Genomic DNA, 21,285 nt, shown 5'->3' on the forward strand with positions numbered 1-21,285 from the left:
GTATGATGTGACTCTTTGTGCTGCAGGAAGGAGCAGCTGGGAGGCAGTCAGCAGCACAAAAGTCAAGCCGTCTTCTGACCATGCCAGCCTGAGTTCACAGGGAGGTATGAGCCTGCATGATTTTAGTTTTAATTTAATTTTAACTGTCAAAAACACCATTTTCTCCCAAAATCATTTTTTCTCTTTAATGGAACAGCTGCTGTGCATTATATCCTTTTGTCAGTAATTATCCCCATCATAGTATTCATTTATACCTTGCTCTAACTGCTGTTTCTGTGTTCCCCCGGACAACAGCATTGTGATGGATGTTCTATAAAGAGCCACTGAAAATGCTAATTAGTAGCTGATGCATCTGAAATACAACACTGTTGCATTTTCATTACGTTGACAGAGAACCAGACAGACTCTTCTCGTGGAAATGGCACATCAACAAATCAAGATGGTGAGTTTTCTGTAAAAAGCTATTTCAGTATCCAGCTTAGAGTTTCCACAAATGTACTGGAAATTGTAGTTTCTCATTAGTTGGGATTTTTCTGTTTTTCATTTCTGTACAAAAATGTGTTTCTGCCAACTGCATGGGGATCACTTTAGTGATCAGTTGTGTGTAGGTGTAGCATGGCTTCTGGAAAAGAGGGGAGTGGCACCAAAATGCAGAGCAGGAGGATGAATCCAAAGAGCCAGCTTTAATTCCTCCAGTTTTTCTATTTCCATAGCAGAAGTGACAAAGTCCAACTCAACATCTGGATCAGACAGTATGACAGGGAAGCTAAGGAAAATAACAACCAGATAAACTACATATTTTATGCATCTGCTTGTTCACTGAATTTGTATGATGCTGATATTTCTAAGGCTGCATTGCATTCAATGGCAAAACATCTTTATTTTTATGAAATCGTGCAAATACTGTACATTTCTGTGTTATGAACAATGTTTAGTCAATGTAGCAGTTGAGTCCAGCTAGTTTCATATTCAATCATGTTCTGTCAGAGTGTCTGGATAGATTACAGTAAAGTTAAACCATCACCAGTTAAGGTCACTTTCATCAGCTAAAGCTTCTTTTACTCAGCAACAGATAGTATTTGTAATACCAACACTTAGCAGAAGGCCTAACATCTCACTGCATGTTTGTCATTATTTTTCATGCCAAAAACTTTCTGACACTGCTCCATTTAAGACCTCATGAACATAACTTCATATGGAACACTTGTTTATGTTTTCATTTACAGATTTATAGAGTCTGCAACTAAATGGCTCAGACCTTCCTAAGCTTCAGATATGGCCTAACTTCAACCACATGACTCTGATGCAGACAGATGATAAGGGAACCTGCTTAAACCAACTGTAAGAGATGCAGCTGACAGACAAATAGTAAGAAAGAACCAAAATACAATTGAATGTGTTGAAAGGTTTGTGCGTAGCTGCTGGTTCACAGGAGACTTTATGCCAAAGAATGTGGAAATACTCCTGTTACAAAACCAGTTACTCCCCCTGCCTCTTCTGACAAGATGTAAAACCATCCAACCAACTTCCCCCTACCAGCATTCATATTGTCATTTGGAGTCAGGTAAATCTGCTTTGTATCAATGGCAGTATTTACAGATTACACTCAGTACATACAGTAGCTGTGTTCAGCTGTGTTGTAATTAATATGCTTGATATTAATGAGATCAATGATTATAACTAGGGCTGAAATCTGTCACTTAATTTTTATATGAATCAGTTAATTGACTAGGCTAAAGCTAATCTACACTTATCTTTGGTATTGTGTATTGTGTTTGATAAAAAAAAAAACTTTAATGATTAAGTAATTTTCTCTCAACCAACTGATCCGTTAATCAACTAACTGTTTGCTTGACAATTGGGAAACTTTAATTTTGTCAAGACTGAAACACCTGTTTTATTTATCTGTACTATGTTACATTTTCTGTGTTTCATTTTTCAGGTTTTGCGTTGTACAGTCCTGGTTGGTCAGTTCTTTTTTCTGTGTCACAAATCAGAGTTTTTGAAGGTTTCTTTGTCCCATATTAAGTTGTCATATAGGTCGCTTGATTGATTATTTCTTAACCTCAGTACTTTCAGAAACCCACTGGTATTTTGGAGAGATAAGAATTCAATATAAATGGCATTACATACATTAGTAGTACTGGTCCCTATAACTTTCAATGGTTTGCACTTACATAAGTACAGCTTTAGCATTATATAATATACCATTCTCTGTTGTAATCACTCTGTTGGTATTTTCCCACAGGAGCCATGCTGACAGCCTCTGTGACCTTGAAAGCTGGAAACCTACTCTTGACACCCTGAAAATGTCAGTTTTGCTCCGCACAGATAGAGAAACAGGTATATTTCTAACTCTATAAACCCAGGAGATATTCTGAGAGTCGAAGGTTTAGTCTTATACTTTTCTTCCTTTACTGACTCTAACTGATTTTATTCCACAGTACTAGAGCAAAGTTTGACTACACTCATACACTTCCTGCCTCTTCTGCAGAAAATTAGATTTCCCAAGAGGATAATTATTCTATTGCCATTAATTGCCATTTAATGAGTTTTAATATTCATTCTACATATTTTCCAATAAACTACTTTTGCAGGAAAATGCTCTGGCTGCTTGTTATGTAAGACGCTAACATGAATTCTTTGAGATTTACAGATTGAGGTGTTTCAAAAGAAAAATCCTCCAACATATTCCTATGTGATGCAAAGTGCAAAGTACAATGTCCATTGAAATTTAACATTCATCTCAGAAGCAGAAGTATTTCTGCAATAACTCTCACTCTCTCTCTCTGTACCAGTCTTGTCACAAATAATAATTTCACCATAATAGGCTTATCAACATGCTGGGCAGTGAAGGGGAATGGAGAAGGGGGAAATAAGGGTATGTGGATAGGGTGCTACAGGCAGGTTGCTACACAGGCCTATTAAACTTGAGTAAACTCATATTTACTCAAAATGATCTTCAAAAGAGCTTTGTTTGACAGAGATAATTCTACCTCTGTGTGAGCAGTATTTGTAACTTCTCACAAATCTTTCCACCAAGAGTTTCAGCAAGATCTTCTGTGTCAAAGGTTAAACCTTACACCTGTCATCATGATTATTCATGCATTGAACTGAGGAAAATGGTGGAACTCAAAAGGTGGTGTGTGGTTTGTTTTGCATGACAGGGGCTAAAGCTCTCTGCTGTGCTCTATTGTTTCAAACCACTTATTACTGGCCTCACTGTACTGTACTGCTTCCAGAAATATTGGTCTTGCAACAGAATGCAGGCAAGCAGAATATATGATGTGAGAGTGCTGTCAAAAAACTAGATGAACTGGTTAAAGGGCTTGAGTACATACAACAAACACTGAAATAAAGGTGAAATGTTGTCTTGGAAGTAATGCATTAACGACAAATTTTACCTCTTTGTTGCTTGCACTCCAACAATTAAAAGTTTAAATTTAAAAAAAAATCTTTTTACACAAGATTTTTATTGTACAGTAGTGTCTCCATTTTTCTCATCTTCACACACAGCTATCCATTTTGCTTGAGGGCACTGGGGGATTGATATTTGTCAAACGATAATGTGCTTACTTTTTGATCGGCCTAGAGGGAAAATGTGGTTAAAATGTTTAGTTAGTGAGTTTTGTGTTTGTGGAAGAACCCTACACATTTGTGCTTTCGCTTATCTCAGAGTTAAACATATTTGTTAGAGGTGTGGTGGAACAAAAAGAAAGTGTTTTTGGTCCAAGAAGAACATTTAAGAATCATTTGGGAAGAATTGTAAATTGAATGACAAAAACAAAGGGAGCAATGCAGCTTTAGACAGTATTCCAATAGTTCACTTTTTCTTCACCATTTTTGGGACATTCATTCACAGTCATGTATAACTACCTTATTGTTGTGTTGAGTATATTTCACCTTTCCATGGTAAGTATATTTATTTATTATGGCTTTTTACAGAAAGTTGCATATATTTGTGTTTGAAGTTACTCCAGTTTGATTTTCTCATGATCTCTAATCTATTCATTTCTAGTCTCTTGAGACACTGTTCACAGGTAAGAAATTAAAATCGTAAAAACATTTTCATAAGCACTGACTATCTTTAATCTACAATCTTTAGCATAGCTGATAGCAGAATATACAGTGATACATTGTGTATGTGTGAGGGTATGTAAATATCAAAATATAATCTGGTTTGTTTTTTTGTTTTTTGTTTTTGAAGAGATTAATGATGAGGAGGACCTGGACATAACAGAAATAAATAAAGGTAAGATAGGGCAGAGATTTTAGTTGTAGTTAAGAATGAATTAGACTACATAAATGCTTTCACAATACTGATCATCGTTCCCTCCAGGTCTGGATTTATTTCAGGGTGACATTATGAAAGTAAGCCATGTGTGTCATTCATCATTTTGTCTTTCTTTTTGCTAGATAACATGTTGAGATTGTTTATATTAATTTAATTCCTTCACTTCACCCAAGGAAATTAAGAAAAAGACAAGAGTCAAAAGGAATGCCATTTTGAATAGAGAATGGTTGTGGGACAATCCTGTTCCTTATGTATTTGAAGACAACCTTGGTAAGTGATGGGAATAGGCTCTTTCCCTTCATTACTGTTTATATATTGCATGAACAAATCTTAAGGCTAACTATGGTGGAGAATGCTAACCATGGCTTTGTATATGTGTGTGTATGAGCACAGATATGAACACTAAAGGAGTCATTCTGCAGGCCTTTGAACATTTCCGTTTAAAGTCATGTATTGATTTCAAGCCCAGACAGTCTGAAGAGTACTACCTTTCAGTCAGAAAGTATGAAGGGTAATTCTGTTTTATTTTCCCTCCCTGAACATACTCTACTAACTCTTCACTGTGGCAATCTGGCCTTCTAACCCTGAACTGATTTTTCTGTCTATTATGTGTCACTCTTCTTCTCTCAGCAGATGTTATTCTTATGTTGGAAAGACTGTTAAAAATGGCCAAGTTATTTCCATTGGTGCAGAATGTGGATATCTTGGAACAGTAGAGCATGAGTTTCTCCATGCTTTGGGCTTATATCATGAACAAGCAAGATATGACAGAGATGACTATGTAACTATCATCTGGAAGAACATCAGAGATGGTACAATGACATCCCTATCTTTTAAAATGTTTCTGATTTTTATTTTATTTTTATTTTATTCCCTTAAAGTGAAAATGCTAGAAATGAACAATGACAATGACAACAACAATGACAATGAACTGTTATAATGCATTTCGTGTATTATTATGTGTCTGTCTGGTCCACAGGATCCAAGGAAGATTTTGAGAAATTAACCCCAAGGACAAGTACAACATTTAATGCTCCATACGACTACTTATCAGTGATGCACTACGGCAAAAAATTCTTTTCTAAAAACTCTGGAAACACAATTATCACTAAGCTACCAGAGTTCCAGGACAAAATTGGCCAGCGAATGGAAATGAGCCCTATTGATGTGTATAAGCTGAATTGCCTTTATAACTGCAGTAAGTTGTGATTGTTCTCATGATGCTGAAATACTACTAATTCTAATTCATTTAGGACAAGAATTCTGCTACAGTATATTATGATGTACATTTTTGCTGTGTGACCACAGGCACATCAGTTTCTTTTCTGGAGTATTGTAGCTTCTCCAGCCTCAATATCTGTGGGATGAAGAGCTGTGGAAAAGGTTCGGCCAAAGGTTGGAAGAGAATGAGTGTTGCTGCTGGTGGGCCATTTACTGACCACACCAACCTCAACAAGACAAGGGGTAAAGCCTGTTTATAGACAATATTACACCTAACTTTCATGAGGATTACAATAATAACTAACTGAAAAATGGTTCTGCCTTAACGCTTTCCAGGTTACTTCATGCATGCTGGCACAGCATCAGGACAGGAGGGAGACTCAGCCTGGCTGGAGACCAAGAGGATGAGCCCAACAAGGGAGTGTCATGTCCAGTGTCTCCAGTTCTACTATTACCATAGTGGGAGCCCATCAGACCAGCTCAACATCTGGATCAGAGAATTTCAGAATGGGAGGAACTCTACAGGAAATCTCCACCTCATGGGTCAGATCACTGGTGAGGAAAATACAGATGTGAAATGCTACTTTCAGAGTGAAAAAAACACAGTGTTTAAGAGTCTACAGCCATGCTTAACTATCTTAGTATTGTATGTTGGCCTCACATTTGTTAATGAGCACTAAACACAAAATACAGCTGTGGCTGATTGGAATATCATTTATGGTCATTACAGGACTGAGTACCATGAATGTCTGTTTAATTTGAATGGCAATCTGTCCAGTTGTTTTTCTGAGACACTTCACAAAATATCAATAATGTCAACCTCATGGCAGCACTTGAAAAAAAGTCTCAGGACCATTGTCATTGTCAAGTCATTAGGATTCATCCTCTGGGGATTAAGAATATCTGTACAAAATATGAGGGCAACATCTTCAGTAGGTGATGCGATATTTCAGTCTGGGCCATAAGGGTGGATTGACAAAACATAAAACAAAAACTATACACTACAACTGGTAAAAGCATTTTTTTTCACCTCAGGTCAACCAACCTTTGCTTGGCAGTTTCACAAGGTTCCTCTGAATGCTTCCAAACCTTTCCAGGTTGCATTTGAGGTGCGTAAAGGAGATGAAAACTCTACAGGAGGCTTTTCCATTGATGACATCAACTTGTCTGAATCTGAGTGTCCACATAATGTCTGGGAAATTAAGAACTTTGAGAGGATTTTGACAACCGCTGACTATGACAGTTCTCTGCTCAGCCCTCGGTTGTATTCTACAGATGGTTATGCTTACCAGGTGTCAATTTTTCTGCGAGAAACTTTTTTTGGAGTTTATTTTCGTTTAATGTCAGGCAACAATGATTCAGCACTGCAGTGGCCTTGCCCATGGAGGCAGCTGACCTTTATCATGCTGGACAAGAATCCTCAAATTCAACAGCAGATGTCCAAACAGATCAACCTAATTACTGATCCATCATCAAGTGAGTCTATACAAGATATATCCCCGTGGTCTATTGTGACTGATGTTGACCTATCAATACAACCACTCACTGTCATCTCTGATATATGCCTACCAGGAAACATGTTTTCTGTTTTTCCACAGCTGTATTTGACAACCCCCATAAAGTGGGAAGAAGAATTAGACTGAATGGAGAGTCCGTGTACGCAAACCCATTCATTGGAGTCAACTCATTTCTCCTCCTGGAGCAAATTAAGAACAGAGACTTCCTGAAGGGAAGCACTGCTGTCTTCCTCTTTTCAATGACAGGTGAGCAATTATGTCTCATCCTAATCAGATTTATTATTGAGTAAATCTTTGATGTTGTAGTGGAAATGTAACATTATATGTTTCAACTCTTTACTAAAATCTATAGATTACAAAGGTGAACTTTTATGGTGCATTCCTTGCTTTCGTTAATATAGAGTTATGCAAACTTTTCTTCTTCTTTTGTCTTTATCTCGTTAAAATCACCTAAAATGTATACAATAGATATCTCCAGTCTACAACATAAAAGCACTCTGCCTTGTCCAAAACTTCCACCAAGAACATTTATAACCACCTACCCAAACAACTATGACAAAGAACCATGTGGCACAGGGTAAGTTCAAGACTTTATGAAATAAACTGTAAAATTCTGAGCTAAAGTGACCTTTTTTTAATGTTGTTCTCTTCTGCCAAGTGAATCACATAAAACTTAAAATCACTTAGTTTGTGATTCTTTAGATTGGACACAAAAGCTGACTCAGACTAAATCAACCTTGCCTTAAAATGGTAAGTTTTATTTTGCTTGTGTTGGTGATTTGTTGCTTATGTTGCAGATTGTTGAATGTATTTTGTCACCTTACCTTATAATGTTTTTGTAATAGGACATATCAAGAAATGGAGATTCTTCCATCCCTCATTCAAGTGGACCTCCATCCTTCATCTTAACTGCTTTATGTGATCCCGCATGTAATCAGTAAAGCTAACTAAATCACCAGCTAATAAAGAGATCTTTCAGTGAAGTCATTTTCATTCATTTGATGTGTGGTTTTTTACCCTATTTTTCAATGGCAGTTTATTTTGGCCTAAAGATCAGCAGGCAAGTTTAATTCTGTACACTGTATGAGGTAACAAGTCAACATAGAAAAAGGAAACATAAGATAGTAATCAATCACTTGATCAAAACACAACGCAGCACCAAAGCTCACTGTGATGCAGCAATGTGAAAATCACTTCCCTCCTATATTCATAATCTACTCCCATTGTGTTCTTAACTTAGCTTGGTCTCTATTTATATTACTGACTGATACTGAATGATCAGGTCAAAATTTTAATCAAAAATAGATTGTAACCAAATACCTGTAAAACTCATAACATTCCCATCAGCCTCAGTTGCAGCCTGCTCTGTGTTTTGTGCTGCATCACAAATATTAGCATGCTAGCACACTAAACTAAGATGGTGAACATGTTAAAACACTATACCTGCTGAACATCAGCAAGTTAGCACTGTCTCACAGCACTTGTGAGCCTGTTAGCATGCTGATGCAGTGCATAAATACAGTCTCACAGAGCTGCTAACATGGCATGGTCTATTCTTAATCTTGTTTTTAGCAACCTTCAGTCAGATATTCCCTGTATTTGATGAATTTAAAAAATCCTCAACCACAAGACACAAAACTGGTTTGTGGTGAGAAATGTACAGAACTTTTAATATTGATTAACTTATCCAGAGTGTAAGATTTACTGTGAAGTTTAATTACACAGCAAGATACATGATAATTAAGAGGCTAACAAGGCTAATGCTCTGATAAATAAGTAGACATTTTAAAAAAGATCAAAAGATCATCATTGGAGACAGTAGGATACACAGACTATTTATTATGTAACTTATACCTGAAAAAAATCTGAGTGTGTGACAGGTGCGCTCTACTGTGTGTCTGGCAGTAAAGGAATTTTCCAGCACCCTGTATGTGCATTTGACAAAATCTGATAATAATTTGACACGTGCAGCTACTATCAGTGCATGTTGCAATTATTATTCAACAAACAATGACGCTGCATGCATGAGATTCTCAGAAGTGTTCAAAACCAGTTTGTTATGCAAGTGGGCTGTCATCTCCGCTTAAAACTCTCCTGTTACAGCCACAGCTTCTCATGTGCAGTTGAGGAAAAGACAGGGTGGCAGAAGGTAAACATGATTGGCATTTTCTGTCCTCTTTAAATACAAATTAAACAAACTGAATTTTCAAATTAGCATAAATGAAAATTATAAAATTGATCTATATTCAGTAATAATATATCTATCTTTCTTCTCATGGTTTTTAATTTAATCTCTTGTACGATGTAAGTGTGGTTCAAGATACACTACAAAGATGAAAAGCTACGTATTTCTTGTGGTGATCTTGGCAGCTTCCTCGGCACTCTCCCTAAGACCAGTAAGTTTTTTTTTAGCCATGTTCTGCTGTACTAACTAATACTACTGTATTTAATGGTACCATAGAGTAAATTACCTGTCCTTTTTTGAAGTGTTGAATTTGTGATTTAATGATGTGATGTTGATGGAAATTTGGAATTTACACTATTGAGGTACTACTAAATCCTGAGCACAGAATGGAAACATTAAACTAATTTGAATATTTCAAATCTGAGTTTTACCTGTAGACCAGTGCAGTAATAGTAGTGGTTCCCAATAACCAGAACAGCAGATACACTGTTTTTATGTCTCGTTATATATCCTAGAATTACATCATTACATATGTTGATGTGTTCAAATATTCATTTTTACAGAATGGACCAGAGGTAGTGGGTAAGTTCTATTATTTGTTAATTAGCATGTTATTTCATAAAAATAATTTAACCTAATCATTTTAATCATTTTCAATTTCAATTTTAAATTTAATTAATTTTACTTTTTTTGTAGACATTGGTGTAGAAAAGGACATTACAGAGGCAAACAAAGGTAAAGTTTAACATTTTGATATTCTTAAATGGACCCTGTGATGAGATTTGTTAACTTCATACTTCATTTGAAAAAGCATCTTTTTTGTGGATTCATAGGCACAAAAATATCATTAAATACTGTTATTGGGTTCTGTTAAAAAAAAACTAAAAAATAATTTTTATCCTTTATCTTAGATTCAGTGCATGATGATATTGTGGAGGTGAGTTAAGCATTTTTGTAGCCAAATTATTATTATTTTTAAAAAAGATAAATGTATATGTATCCATTATTTGTGTCATATTTCTTTTAAATTGTAGCCTCAGAACATACAAAGGAGTGCCATCCCTGATGGGGACGGGCTGTGGACGTCCCCTGTCCCATATGTTTTGGATAAAGGCCTTGGTAAAGACATACCTTTCTGGTATAATAGCCTACAATATTTGTGATATGATAGAAGGGACTGCACCTATAAAATGTGCTCTCCAGGTGGCTGCACTGCTTGGGGAAGTTAGTGAAATATGTTGTGCAAAACAGTGGCTCCACCCTGCCACCAGAGCATCTAGGGGGGATTTTTAAAGCAGTGTCTCTGAGCAAAATACATATGAAAGAATACCTCATCTATCAGTTGCATTTACATTGTCATTTCTTTGTTCTTTCCCATAAAACAATAACCATGAACAATGGAAGAGATCAACGCAAAAGGAGTCATCCTGAAATCCTTTGACCAGTTCAGGTTGAAGTCATGCATTGACTTCAAACTAAGAGACTCTGAGAAATATTATATTAATGTCCAAAAGTTAGACGGGTATGTATTGTATTTGACATTTTTTCCAACTTACACTTTTGATTCCCACCATTTTCTAACATTTTATAGAATAAATGATCTGTAACAAATATAAACGACAGGTTAACTGATATGTAAAATAACTGTTATTTGCCCTAACCACTCTGATTTTAAATAACCATTTGCACATACAAAGTTCTGTATGATCCTGTATATAGAAATTACACTCAGGTAATTTACTTAAAACTCACATGTAAAGGGATGATTAATTACCACAGTTAGCACAGTTCACTTGAATGTCAACTGCCTGTGCCACTGAATAAAGCACTTATTCTAACGCCAGTCAGATCAACTTATGCTCTTTAGCAGCAGGGTCATTCGTACAGAGTCCAGGGAAGTGGTTGCCACACCATCTCAGACTTTGTTCAAAGTTTGTCTGTTTAATGTTTAGGTCCCAAAACTAAGGCCTGAGAAGTATTTTTGCTCAAATATGAAAACACAAGATTTGAAAAGAAATATTTGACACGCCTTGGTTTTGGGACCCATTCATGAGATAGACAAGGTTTGAACAAAATCTGAGACGGTGCTACAACAGCCTTATCTGACTGGAAACAGAATGACCCAGCACTCTTTCATCACTGAGACTAAGATGACATTTATTAACTCTTCCAAATTTAAAAGCATGAAGGTGCTATAGTGATGAAATGTATGTGTCTAATTATAAAATCTCTGGCCAACCCAGGCAGGTAAATTACATAAAGATATGAATGTGATTTATACTGACAAGTCCTTTTTCCTTCATAGATGTTACTCATATATTGGGCAAGTATTCAGCAACGGACAGGACCTCTCTATTGGCAGTTACTGTGATGAGATCTCCACTGTTGAACATGAGTTTCTCCACGCTCTTGGCTTCTACCATGAACAGTCCAGACCTGACAGAGATGACTATGTGACCATTGCATTTGAGAACATCCTGTCAGGTTCCAAAAACACTTTCATTATAATATTCCCATTCTTTATATTCAGGTATTTATCTTGGATATGTTACAGGTGTATGAGGGTCTAAAATATAAAATAATATAAGTAATATAGTAATTGTCACTTAAAAGCAGGATTATCTTAAGTATAAATTAATAAATCAGTTGATCAAATTACATTATGTAAAAACCAAGTATGTCTCATGAATAATCAATATGTTAATTAAATATAATGTAACTGATGGTTTGCTTTTATATATGTCATCTAGGTTATGAGAATAATTTTAAAAAAGTCAGCAGTGAATCCTCTACCACTCATGGAGTCGCATACGACTATTGGTCAGTGATGCACTATAGCAAAGATGCATTCAGTAATGGCAATGGATCCACAGTTATCACCAAAGACCCAAAATTCCAGGATGTGATTGGTCAAAGACAGGAAATGAGTCCCAGTGATGTTCTGGAACTGAACCTCCGCTATAAATGCAGTAAGTACTTGGAATTTAAAGAGTGCAACACCTTTAACCACCTTTAAGCACAACATGTTTTTGTTATTATCCAAAAGAAAGTAATTGTTGGTGTTTTCATAGTCATAGTTCATATTTTCCAATTCAGCATAATTTTTCTGACTTTTTTTTATCATTTTATCTGACAAAATTATGACAAGTTTCAGCACAAAAATGATTCTGATGACCAACATCCACCCCGTCACCTCTATGTTTAAGGTCTGAAGCAGGTTTGGGCAACTAAAACTAGATGTGCAATGTGCTTTTTCACTTTCTGGTGGCAAGTTAGATGAGAAGATCTAATACTATAAACAGGGGGAAACAGCAGGCTGGTCTCCATCAAATAGCAACAATATGCATCTAACAGTCCCTCTAAAGCACAATGAATAACACTTTATATCTCATTTGTTTAATCTGCATAAAAATCAAAGTGTAGAAATGACAATTTTACACATGGTTATGTGACAGACATGTTTCTTGGCCATGACTTGTAACATCCTGGGTGCTCCACTGGTTTCCTGGCAATTGGTCAGAGCCAATAAGTAGCCAAGACACTTCTGCCAAAGTATTGACCATTCATAGCGAGTGGTTAAACACATTGGTGGAAGCAGCAATGAGGCTTCTGTGGCAGAGCTACAGAACCCTGCTTTACAGATACTTTCATGAACACTCAGTGAGTTTTAGCTCAAACAGCAATACCTAAATAAAAAATATAGCGTATGAGGCTGTGGTGATGGACTGAGTTGCAGCAGCAAGTGCAATTAACAGGAGTGCATCAGCAGAATAAAGGTGATAAGTATGATCTCGTACTATGATGGGCATGCTCTTCTCCTGCATGGATATGATTGGTTATTAGTCAGCATGTAGTCACACAGCTGTGAAGGAGACAGTGATTGTGAGGGACATGTGACACACCTGATGCCAATCAATTAATACAAGCTGACAGTACAAGCCTGAGCTAGGTTCAAGTTCATGCAGTTGCAGTTTGGGCAGTAGAAAATACCTATAACAATAATTAAAGAATGAAAATATGCTGTAGTCAATCTTGATTGTGATGATAATATAATACAGATCAAAATAAACCATTACCCACAAAACATACACCTGACTGCAGCTATAACACAAAATGTAATGTATTTATCGTCTATAGACTTTAATAAATTGATTTCCCCATGTCATTTAATAGTACTAAATCCTGTGTTCTTCATTCACCTTTACAGACTCAACCATTGCATTTAAGATGTACTGCGGTTTTTCTAATGGGACCATGTGTCACATGAACCGCTGTTCACAGAATGGCATTGGCTGGGAAATAGTATCACATGCTTACGGGGGTCCTAGCTCTGACCACACTGGCCTACCCACTGGCAGTAGTCATCAGGGTAAGATCCAAATTAAAATTTCCAAAATCTCCATATTTAGACAGATTTTGCCTAAAAAAAACAAGTTAAACCTGTCTTTGGGGAAAGTATAACGTAAATCTCCCTGATATATCATTTGCTTGAATTTTACAAACCTTATATGAGGACAAATTAATTTTGGACATTATTCTAGGTCATGCAGGTTACTTCATGCATGCTAGCACAAGATCAGGTAAGGAGGGAGACTCAGCTTGGCTGGAGACCCACAGGATGAGTTCCAATAGGGAGTGTCGTGTCCATTGTCTCCAGTTCTACTATTACCACAATGGGAGCGAGTCTGACGAACTTCACATCTGGATCAGAGAGTTTCGAGATGAACAGGATGTTAAAGGAACCCTCCGTCTCGTGGGATATATCGCTGGTAATGTCAGACTATGATTATCCGTGTCATCTGCTTTAAATGGCATTTACAACGATGATGAATCATGAATGTGTGACATTTTCTTCTTCCAGGCCCACCAACGTCTCACTGGCAGCTCAAACACGTTTCCCTGAACACCACCAAGCACTTCCAGGTGGAGTTTGAGGTTCGTAAAGGAACAGGAAGCTCTTCAGGCGGCTTCTCAATTGATGACATCAATCTGTCTGAGATCGAGTGTCCACATGTTACCATACAGCTTAATGATTTTGAGAAGCTTTTGAGCACCAGTAGTTTTGGAACCACAATATACAGCCCACGACAGTACTCTAGCGGGGGCTATTCTTACCGGGTAGCAGTAGTACTGTACCAAAGTTTTGTCGGACTGTTTGTACAATTTCTGTCTGGCAAATATGATGACCAGCTGGAGTGGCCTTGCCCCCAAAGGCAGGTGACTTTCCAATTGCTGGATCAGACGCCCAACATCCAGCACCACATGACAAAACAAAGGAGTATCACCACGGACCCAACCCACACCAGCCCTCAGGGTAAGTTTAACAGAACACAGAGAAATCCTTTATAATTAATAAATTCACTAACCACTGAGTGAAAGAGATTCACAACCACGTAAGCACACTTGTATGTTTTCGCTGGTTATGTACTTTTACAATCTAGATATTCTCTTTATACAGGTTACTTTTATTGGGATGACCCTCGTGAGATTGGAACCTCCTTCGTGGATGAGAATAATCAGACTGTGTATGCCGGACCTTTGCTTGGCAGAGTCTATTTTGCGACTTTTGAAGAAATTAAATCCAGAGACTTCCTCAAGGGAGGGAGTGCCATTTTTGCCTTCAACTTCCAAGGCAGGCTGATCAAAATGATCTCACTGTTGACTTTGATTATAAACCTGTTCTGTTTGGAATTTTACAGCAAACATGTTTGAAAGATTTAAATCACTTCATACCTAAATGGAAATTTTGTTGTATGATGTTTCTGGAACTTCTCTCTTCTTTTGCTAGATCTCACTCCCCTAGTCAATGGAAGTGCTCTACCATGTCCTCACGTGCCACCAGTGACTATGGGACATCCTCCAAAAGAAATGGATGATGGCCCATGCTCATCACGGTAGAATACTAATTACACTTCCAGCACTGAAACAACTTCTCACTTTAAAACAAAGCTTAAAGAATGATGCAGAATTAAGCACTGGAATTAGCTTTTAATATGACTTCCAAATGATGCAATGTCTTTCACAGGATCTTACCCACCACCCTTCCACCTCCACCCCCTCAAACAACAGATGACAACAGGTATTCAAATTTACTCACACATTTTACACTAGGTGTGAAGAGAGTACCACAAGATACTGGTCAGAAATTCACTGTGTATTATTGTTTTCAATAAATTCCTTTGTTTCTGTTGTAGCATTTTTGGCTTCTCTCCTGCTATGGTGGCTTCCCCAGTCCTCACCCTGCTGCTGGCACTGATGCTTCTGATACCATGATGTGCATCTCCTCTCATTCATATCTCACTTCTACACATGGAGGACCAGCAAATTTGCCACTGGCTGATTCAGTAATTCAGCTGAGTAGTTCAGCCTGTGGCTAATTTTCATTTTAAATATCTTTGTCATTGTTTCTTTGGTTATATAACTGGCTAATTAAAAGAGAAGGCTGCAGTGGGTACTGAACAGTCGGGAGACACTGATCAGGGATTGGCAGCTATTCTGTATGACTGGGAATTTCAGACCTGTCCCTTGGTGCTGAGTCAGTCAATAAGTGAGAATTGAAGAAATGTCTGTAACACAATAATTTTCTTTTGGTGGTGGTGGGATTGGTTGTGCTTGAAAATATGTTCAGTGGTCTGTGGGATTCTTTGAAACTAATAAATAATTTTGTGTCTACAAGGGGACTGGAATAAATTTTTAAAAAAACTGCACTGTAAACTAACAGTTTATCTACGATATGTACTTGTTTGTAGTCTTTAAGAAGTTACATTTGTAGGATGAAGAAAACAATTTACTTTATTACTTTATACTTTATTACTATTTCTGAGTGAAGCTGGCTTAATGTAATTTATTTGATCTCTTTCCTCTAACAGCTCATGGTTGACATATGTGCACCAACACATGTCAACATATATGTGCACCAAAGTTTTAATCTCCAGCAAGAAAGCTGTTAATCAGTTTTGTTCAGTTTAGATCCTTTATATTTCATCTGTTTTTGCTCTCCTGGCTTTCCCAAGGTGTTCCTCTAGCAGGTTTTCTACATCTAACTTCTCCCCTTTTATGCCCTTTTTTCTTCTTCTTGTTTTTATGGCCTGAAATGTAAACAACAAATAGAAACAACACATCTTTGTTTGAGTAAATAAATAGTCGAACACATCTTTTGAATCAGCAGTATCCAAATTGGAAACAAAGTTCTTCAAATGTCCAGTTCCACACAAAGGAAATTCACTACAAAATAATGAATAATCTGTGTCCCTCTAGTGATTTTTTGAGGTTTGGTTTTGAGAGCAATGAATGTGCTCTTTGTGAAAGTGATATTGAAACAACAGAGCATCTCCTCCCTTCATGTTCTCATGTCCAGCAGCTCTGGAAACAGTTCATGGACTGGATAAATAGTACAACCCAAACAATGCCTGTTATATATTATAATACTATTTTTGATTATTTAAAAGACACAGAATTGGACCTAATGGTCAATACTTTGCTTTGTCTAGCCTAATGCTTTATTCACAAGTCTAAATACATAAAGACCCCTCCCACCCTCATGTGCTACTATAATGAATGTCAACTTTATGTTCCTGAAATTAATGAAAATCCAATATGCCAGAGATCTTTATGTGATATGAGAAAATAATCTCACCAGCGACAGGCCTAACTAACTGATTTAATTTTTGTTTACATTTTTATTCCTTGCTTCATGTTGTTTTTACGTGGAGAAAGTCATTACAGATCAAATCTGGTGGTTAAAACAAGGTTTGGAGCTGTTTGAAGCTGGATGCTGAGCAAGCGTTAGCTAGCATTAGCATTAGCTGCTCTATTAATTGCATCTCTTGGCTTTATTTAATTTTCAGCCTTTTTTAAGAGTGGGTGATAGTGTGTCTATATTTCTGTGGCTAAAGTGACCATGACATAAGGTGGATGGATAAAATGTCGATGGACGTTTGCTTATTTCTCTTTGCGGTCACTGTGTCATTGATGTATGCGTTCTGTCTGTTCATTTTGAGCCCATTCGTGACGGCTTAGCATCAAGTTGTGATCGTTTGGCATCTTTGTGATCAGTCTTTTGTGTTCATTTGGCATTGTTGTGTGTCTCAGGTTTGTGTTTGGTTATAGCAGTTTTGCCTCTCTGCTTTGTTTTGCCTCTGTGCTGCAGTAATCTGTCCATGGTCATCCATTCATCTCCTGTTGTGTATATTAGTGTTTACATTACTTGTTGTTTGAATATTAGATTTTAACTTCCTCTACAATAATTAGGTTAAAACTAAAGAGAACTAAACCTAAGCATTGAGAGTAAAAATTCAGCTTTTAATTTATTTCTATTAGTAGTAGTATTGGATACAGGCGGCTGGAATGAGTGTCCTCCAGAGGGTGTCCGGGTTCAGCGTGGACATCCGGAGGGAGATCAGAGTAGAGCCCCTGCTCCTTTGCGTCAAAAGGAGCCAGTTGAGGTTGTTTGGAATTCTGGTTAGGATGCCTCCTGGGAGGCTTCCTTTGGAGGTTTTCTAGGCACACCCAACTGGGAGGAGACCCTGGGGTAGACCCAGAACGTGCTGGAGGGACTATATATCTCTTCTGGCCTGGGAACGCCTTGGAATCCCCCAGGAAGAGCTGGAAAACGTTGCTGGGAGGGATGTCTGGAATGCCTTGCTTAGGCTGTTGCCACTGCAACCCAATTCTTAGATAAGCAGAAGAGACTGAAACTGAGATTTCCCTCCTATATGCATACTTTACTCCCATAGTGTTCACAAAAATGAAGTTAGCTTGTTCCCCATTTATAGGAAGTTATCATCTTCCTTCTTTTTTAGCTCCTCTATTCTTCAGGTCCTCTATTCATTTGTTTTTCCTTGATTGTCATCAGTGTATGTCCAAATGACACCACAACAGCAAACTGAATGATCAGGTCAAAATTTTAATCAAAAATAGATTGTAACCAAATACATGTAAAACTCATAACATTCCCATCAGCCTCAGTTGCAGCCTGTTTTGTGTTTTGTGCAGCATAGCAAATATTAGCATGCTAACACACTAAACTAAGATGGTGAACATGTTAAAACACTATACCTGCTGAACATCAGCAAGTTAGCACTGTCTCACAGCACTTGTGAGCCTGTTAGCATGCTGATGCAGTGCATAAATACAGTCTCACAGAGCTGCTAACATGGCATGGTCTATTCTTAATCTTGTTTTTAGCAACCTTCAGTCAGATATTCCCTGTATTTGATGAATTTAAAAAATCCTCAACCACAAGACACAAAACTGGTTTGTGGTAAGAAATGTACAGAACTTTTAATATTGATTAACTTATCCAGAGTGTAAGATTTACTGTGAAGTTTAATTACACATCAAGATACATAACAATTAAGAGGCTAACAAGGCTAATGCTCTGATAAATAAGTAGACATTCTAAAAAAATATAAAAAGATCATCAACTGAGACAGTAGGACACACTGACTATTTATTATGTAACTTATACCTGAAAAAAAAGTTTCCCAGCACCCTGTGTGTGCATTTGCCAAAATCTGATAACAATTTGACATGTGCAGCTACTATCAACGCACGTTACCATGACTAAGATTTTTGTTTTGACAGCATTGTTGCCTATACAGCAATTATTCATCAAACAATGAAGCTGCATGATTCTCCTAACGATACAGCTTCTCATGTGCAGTTGAGGAAAAGACAGGGTGGCAGAAGGTAAACATGATTGCCATTTTCTGTCCTCTTTAATTACAAATTAAACAAACATAATATATTTTCAAATTAACTTAAATGAAAATTATATAATTGATGTATATTCAGTAATAATATATCTATCTTTCCTCTCATGGTTTTTAGAATCTCTTGTACAATTTAAGTGTGGTTCAAGATACACTACAAAGATGAAAGGCTACATATTTTGTGTGGTGATCTTGGCAGCTTCCTCGGAACTAAACCTAAGACCAGTACGTTTTTTTGGGTGTGTTCTGCTGTACTAACTAATAATACTGTATTTAATGATACGTTAAGAGTAAACTACCTTAGAACTATATATCTAAGGAACAAACCATGACCTAACTATCTTAGAATTGCATCATTACTGATCTGTTCAAATATTTTTACAGAATGGACCAGAGGTAGTAGGTAAGTTCTATTATTTGTTAATTAGCATGTTATTTCATAAAAAATATTTAACCTAACCATTTTATTTAATCATTTTCAATTGTATTTAACACTAGAACCACCATGATGTCATTTTGACCTCTCTCGCCACCAGCATTTATATGCCCATATTCATTATATAGCCAGTCAGACACACAGCTCAAAACACTTTACAGTGTAACCTTTGCCCTTTGAGACAGCTCTAAAAGAATCCTAGCAGCAATGAGGCTTCTGTGGTAACAATTAAAGAATGAAAATATGCTGTAGTCAATCTTGATTGTGATGATAATATAATACAGATCAAAATAAACCATTACCCACAAAACATACACCTGACTGCAGCTATAACACAAAATGTAATGTATTTATCGTCTATAGACTTTAATAAATTGATTTCCCCATGTCATTTAATAGTACTAAATCCTGTGTTCTTCATTCACCTTTACAGACTCAACCATTGCATTTAAGATGTACTGCGGTTTTTCTAATGGGACCATGTGTCACATGAACCGCTGTTCACAGAATGGCATTGGCTGGGAAATAGTATCACATGCTTACGGGGGTCCTAGCTCTGACCACACTGGCCTACCCACTGGCAGTAGTCATCAGGGTAAGATCCAAATTAAAATTTCCAAAATCTCCATATTTAGACAGATTTTGCCTAAAAAAAACAAGTTAAACCTGTCTTTGGGGAAAGTATAACGTAAATCTCCCTGATATATCATTTGCTTGAATTTTACAAACCTTATATGAGGACAAATTAATTTTGGACATTATTCTAGGTCATGCAGGTTACTTCATGCATGCTAGCACAAGATCAGGTAAGGAGGGAGACTCAGCTTGGCTGGAGACCCACAGGATGAGTTCCAATAGGGAGTGTCGTGTCCATTGTCTCCAGTTCTACTATTACCACAATGGGAGCGAGTCTGACGAACTTCACATCTGGATCAGAGAGTTTCGAGATGAACAGGATGTTAAAGGAACCCTCCGTCTCGTGGGATATATCGCTGGTAATGTCAGACTATGATTATCCGTGTCATCTGCTTTAAATGGCATTTACAACGATGATGAATCATGAATGTGTGACATTTTCTTCTTCCAGGCCCACCAACGTCTCACTGGCAGCTCAAACACGTTTCCCTGAACACCACCAAGCACTTCCAGGTGGAGTTTGAGGTTCGTAAAGGAACAGGAAGCTCTTCAGGCGGCTTCTCAATTGATGACATCAATCTGTCTGAGATCGAGTGTCCACATGTTACCATACAGCTTAATGATTTTGAGAAGCTTTTGAGCACCAGTAGTTTTGGAACCACAATATACAGCCCACGACAGTACTCTAGCGGGGGCTATTCTTACCGGGTAGCAGTAGTACTGTACCAAAGTTTTGTCGGACTGTTTGTACAATTTCTGTCTGGCAAATATGATGACCAGCTGGAGTGGCCTTGCCCCCAAAGGCAGGTGACTTTCCAATTGCTGGATCAGACGCCCAACATCCAGCACCACATGACAAAACAAAGGAGTATCACCACGGACCCAACCCACACCAGCCCTCAGGGTAAGTTTAACAGAACACAGAGAAATCCTTTATAATTAATAAATTCACTAACCACTGAGTGAAAGAGATTCACAACCACGTAAGCACACTTGTATGTTTTCGCTGGTTATGTACTTTTACAATCTAGATATTCTCTTTATACAGGTTACTTTTATTGGGATGACCCTCGTGAGATTGGAACCTCCTTCGTGGATGAGAATAATCAGACTGTGTATGCCGGACCTTTGCTTGGCAGAGTCTATTTTGCGACTTTTGAAGAAATTAAATCCAGAGACTTCCTCAAGGGAGGGAGTGCCATTTTTGCCTTCAACTTCCAAGGCAGGCTGATCAAAATGATCTCACTGTTGACTTTGATTATAAACCTGTTCTGTTTGGAATT

The 21,285-nt window shown here is 37.3% G+C and overlaps 2 protein-coding genes across 2 annotated transcripts in view; one reads left to right on the forward strand and one right to left on the reverse strand.

The window, feature by feature from the left end:
* Positions 1-15,892, forward strand: part of LOC108898236 (uncharacterized) — a 30,774-nt gene extending 14,882 nt beyond the window's left edge. Inside the window, exons 4-34 of the mRNA XM_018698153.2 lie at positions 27-104; positions 392-442; positions 1,227-2,343; positions 4,019-4,040; positions 4,208-4,252; positions 4,340-4,371; positions 4,468-4,564; positions 4,688-4,805; positions 4,925-5,106; positions 5,274-5,492; positions 5,603-5,758; positions 5,852-6,070; positions 6,551-6,991; positions 7,114-7,278; positions 7,501-7,609; positions 9,070-9,181; positions 9,342-9,428; positions 9,781-9,799; positions 9,914-9,952; positions 10,129-10,154; positions 10,252-10,336; positions 10,622-10,739; positions 11,523-11,701; positions 11,968-12,186; positions 13,425-13,586; positions 13,759-13,986; positions 14,079-14,531; positions 14,676-14,849; positions 15,006-15,111; positions 15,243-15,296; positions 15,412-15,892. Of these exons, the coding sequence (XP_018553669.2) occupies positions 4,366-4,371; positions 4,468-4,564; positions 4,688-4,805; positions 4,925-5,106; positions 5,274-5,492; positions 5,603-5,758; positions 5,852-6,070; positions 6,551-6,991; positions 7,114-7,278; positions 7,501-7,609; positions 9,070-9,181; positions 9,342-9,428; positions 9,781-9,799; positions 9,914-9,952; positions 10,129-10,154; positions 10,252-10,336; positions 10,622-10,739; positions 11,523-11,701; positions 11,968-12,186; positions 13,425-13,586; positions 13,759-13,986; positions 14,079-14,531; positions 14,676-14,849; positions 15,006-15,111; positions 15,243-15,296; positions 15,412-15,490 (3,852 nt within the window). The 5' untranslated portion in view covers positions 27-104; positions 392-442; positions 1,227-2,343; ... (1 more) ...; positions 4,208-4,252; positions 4,340-4,365 and the 3' untranslated portion in view covers positions 15,491-15,892. The remainder of the gene's footprint in view (positions 1-26; positions 105-391; positions 443-1,226; positions 2,344-4,018; positions 4,041-4,207; positions 4,253-4,339; positions 4,372-4,467; positions 4,565-4,687; positions 4,806-4,924; positions 5,107-5,273; positions 5,493-5,602; positions 5,759-5,851; positions 6,071-6,550; positions 6,992-7,113; positions 7,279-7,500; positions 7,610-9,069; positions 9,182-9,341; positions 9,429-9,780; positions 9,800-9,913; positions 9,953-10,128; positions 10,155-10,251; positions 10,337-10,621; positions 10,740-11,522; positions 11,702-11,967; positions 12,187-13,424; positions 13,587-13,758; positions 13,987-14,078; positions 14,532-14,675; positions 14,850-15,005; positions 15,112-15,242; positions 15,297-15,411) is intronic.
* apoc1 (apolipoprotein C-I) overlaps positions 1-21,285 on the reverse strand; it is a 138,451-nt gene that overhangs the window by 22,804 nt on the left and 94,362 nt on the right. The window lies entirely within an intron of this gene.

The sequence above is a fragment of the Lates calcarifer genome, linkage group LG15 (genome assembly GCF_001640805.2).
Source record: "Lates calcarifer isolate ASB-BC8 linkage group LG15, TLL_Latcal_v3, whole genome shotgun sequence".
Taxonomy (NCBI): domain Eukaryota; kingdom Metazoa; phylum Chordata; class Actinopteri; family Centropomidae; genus Lates; species Lates calcarifer.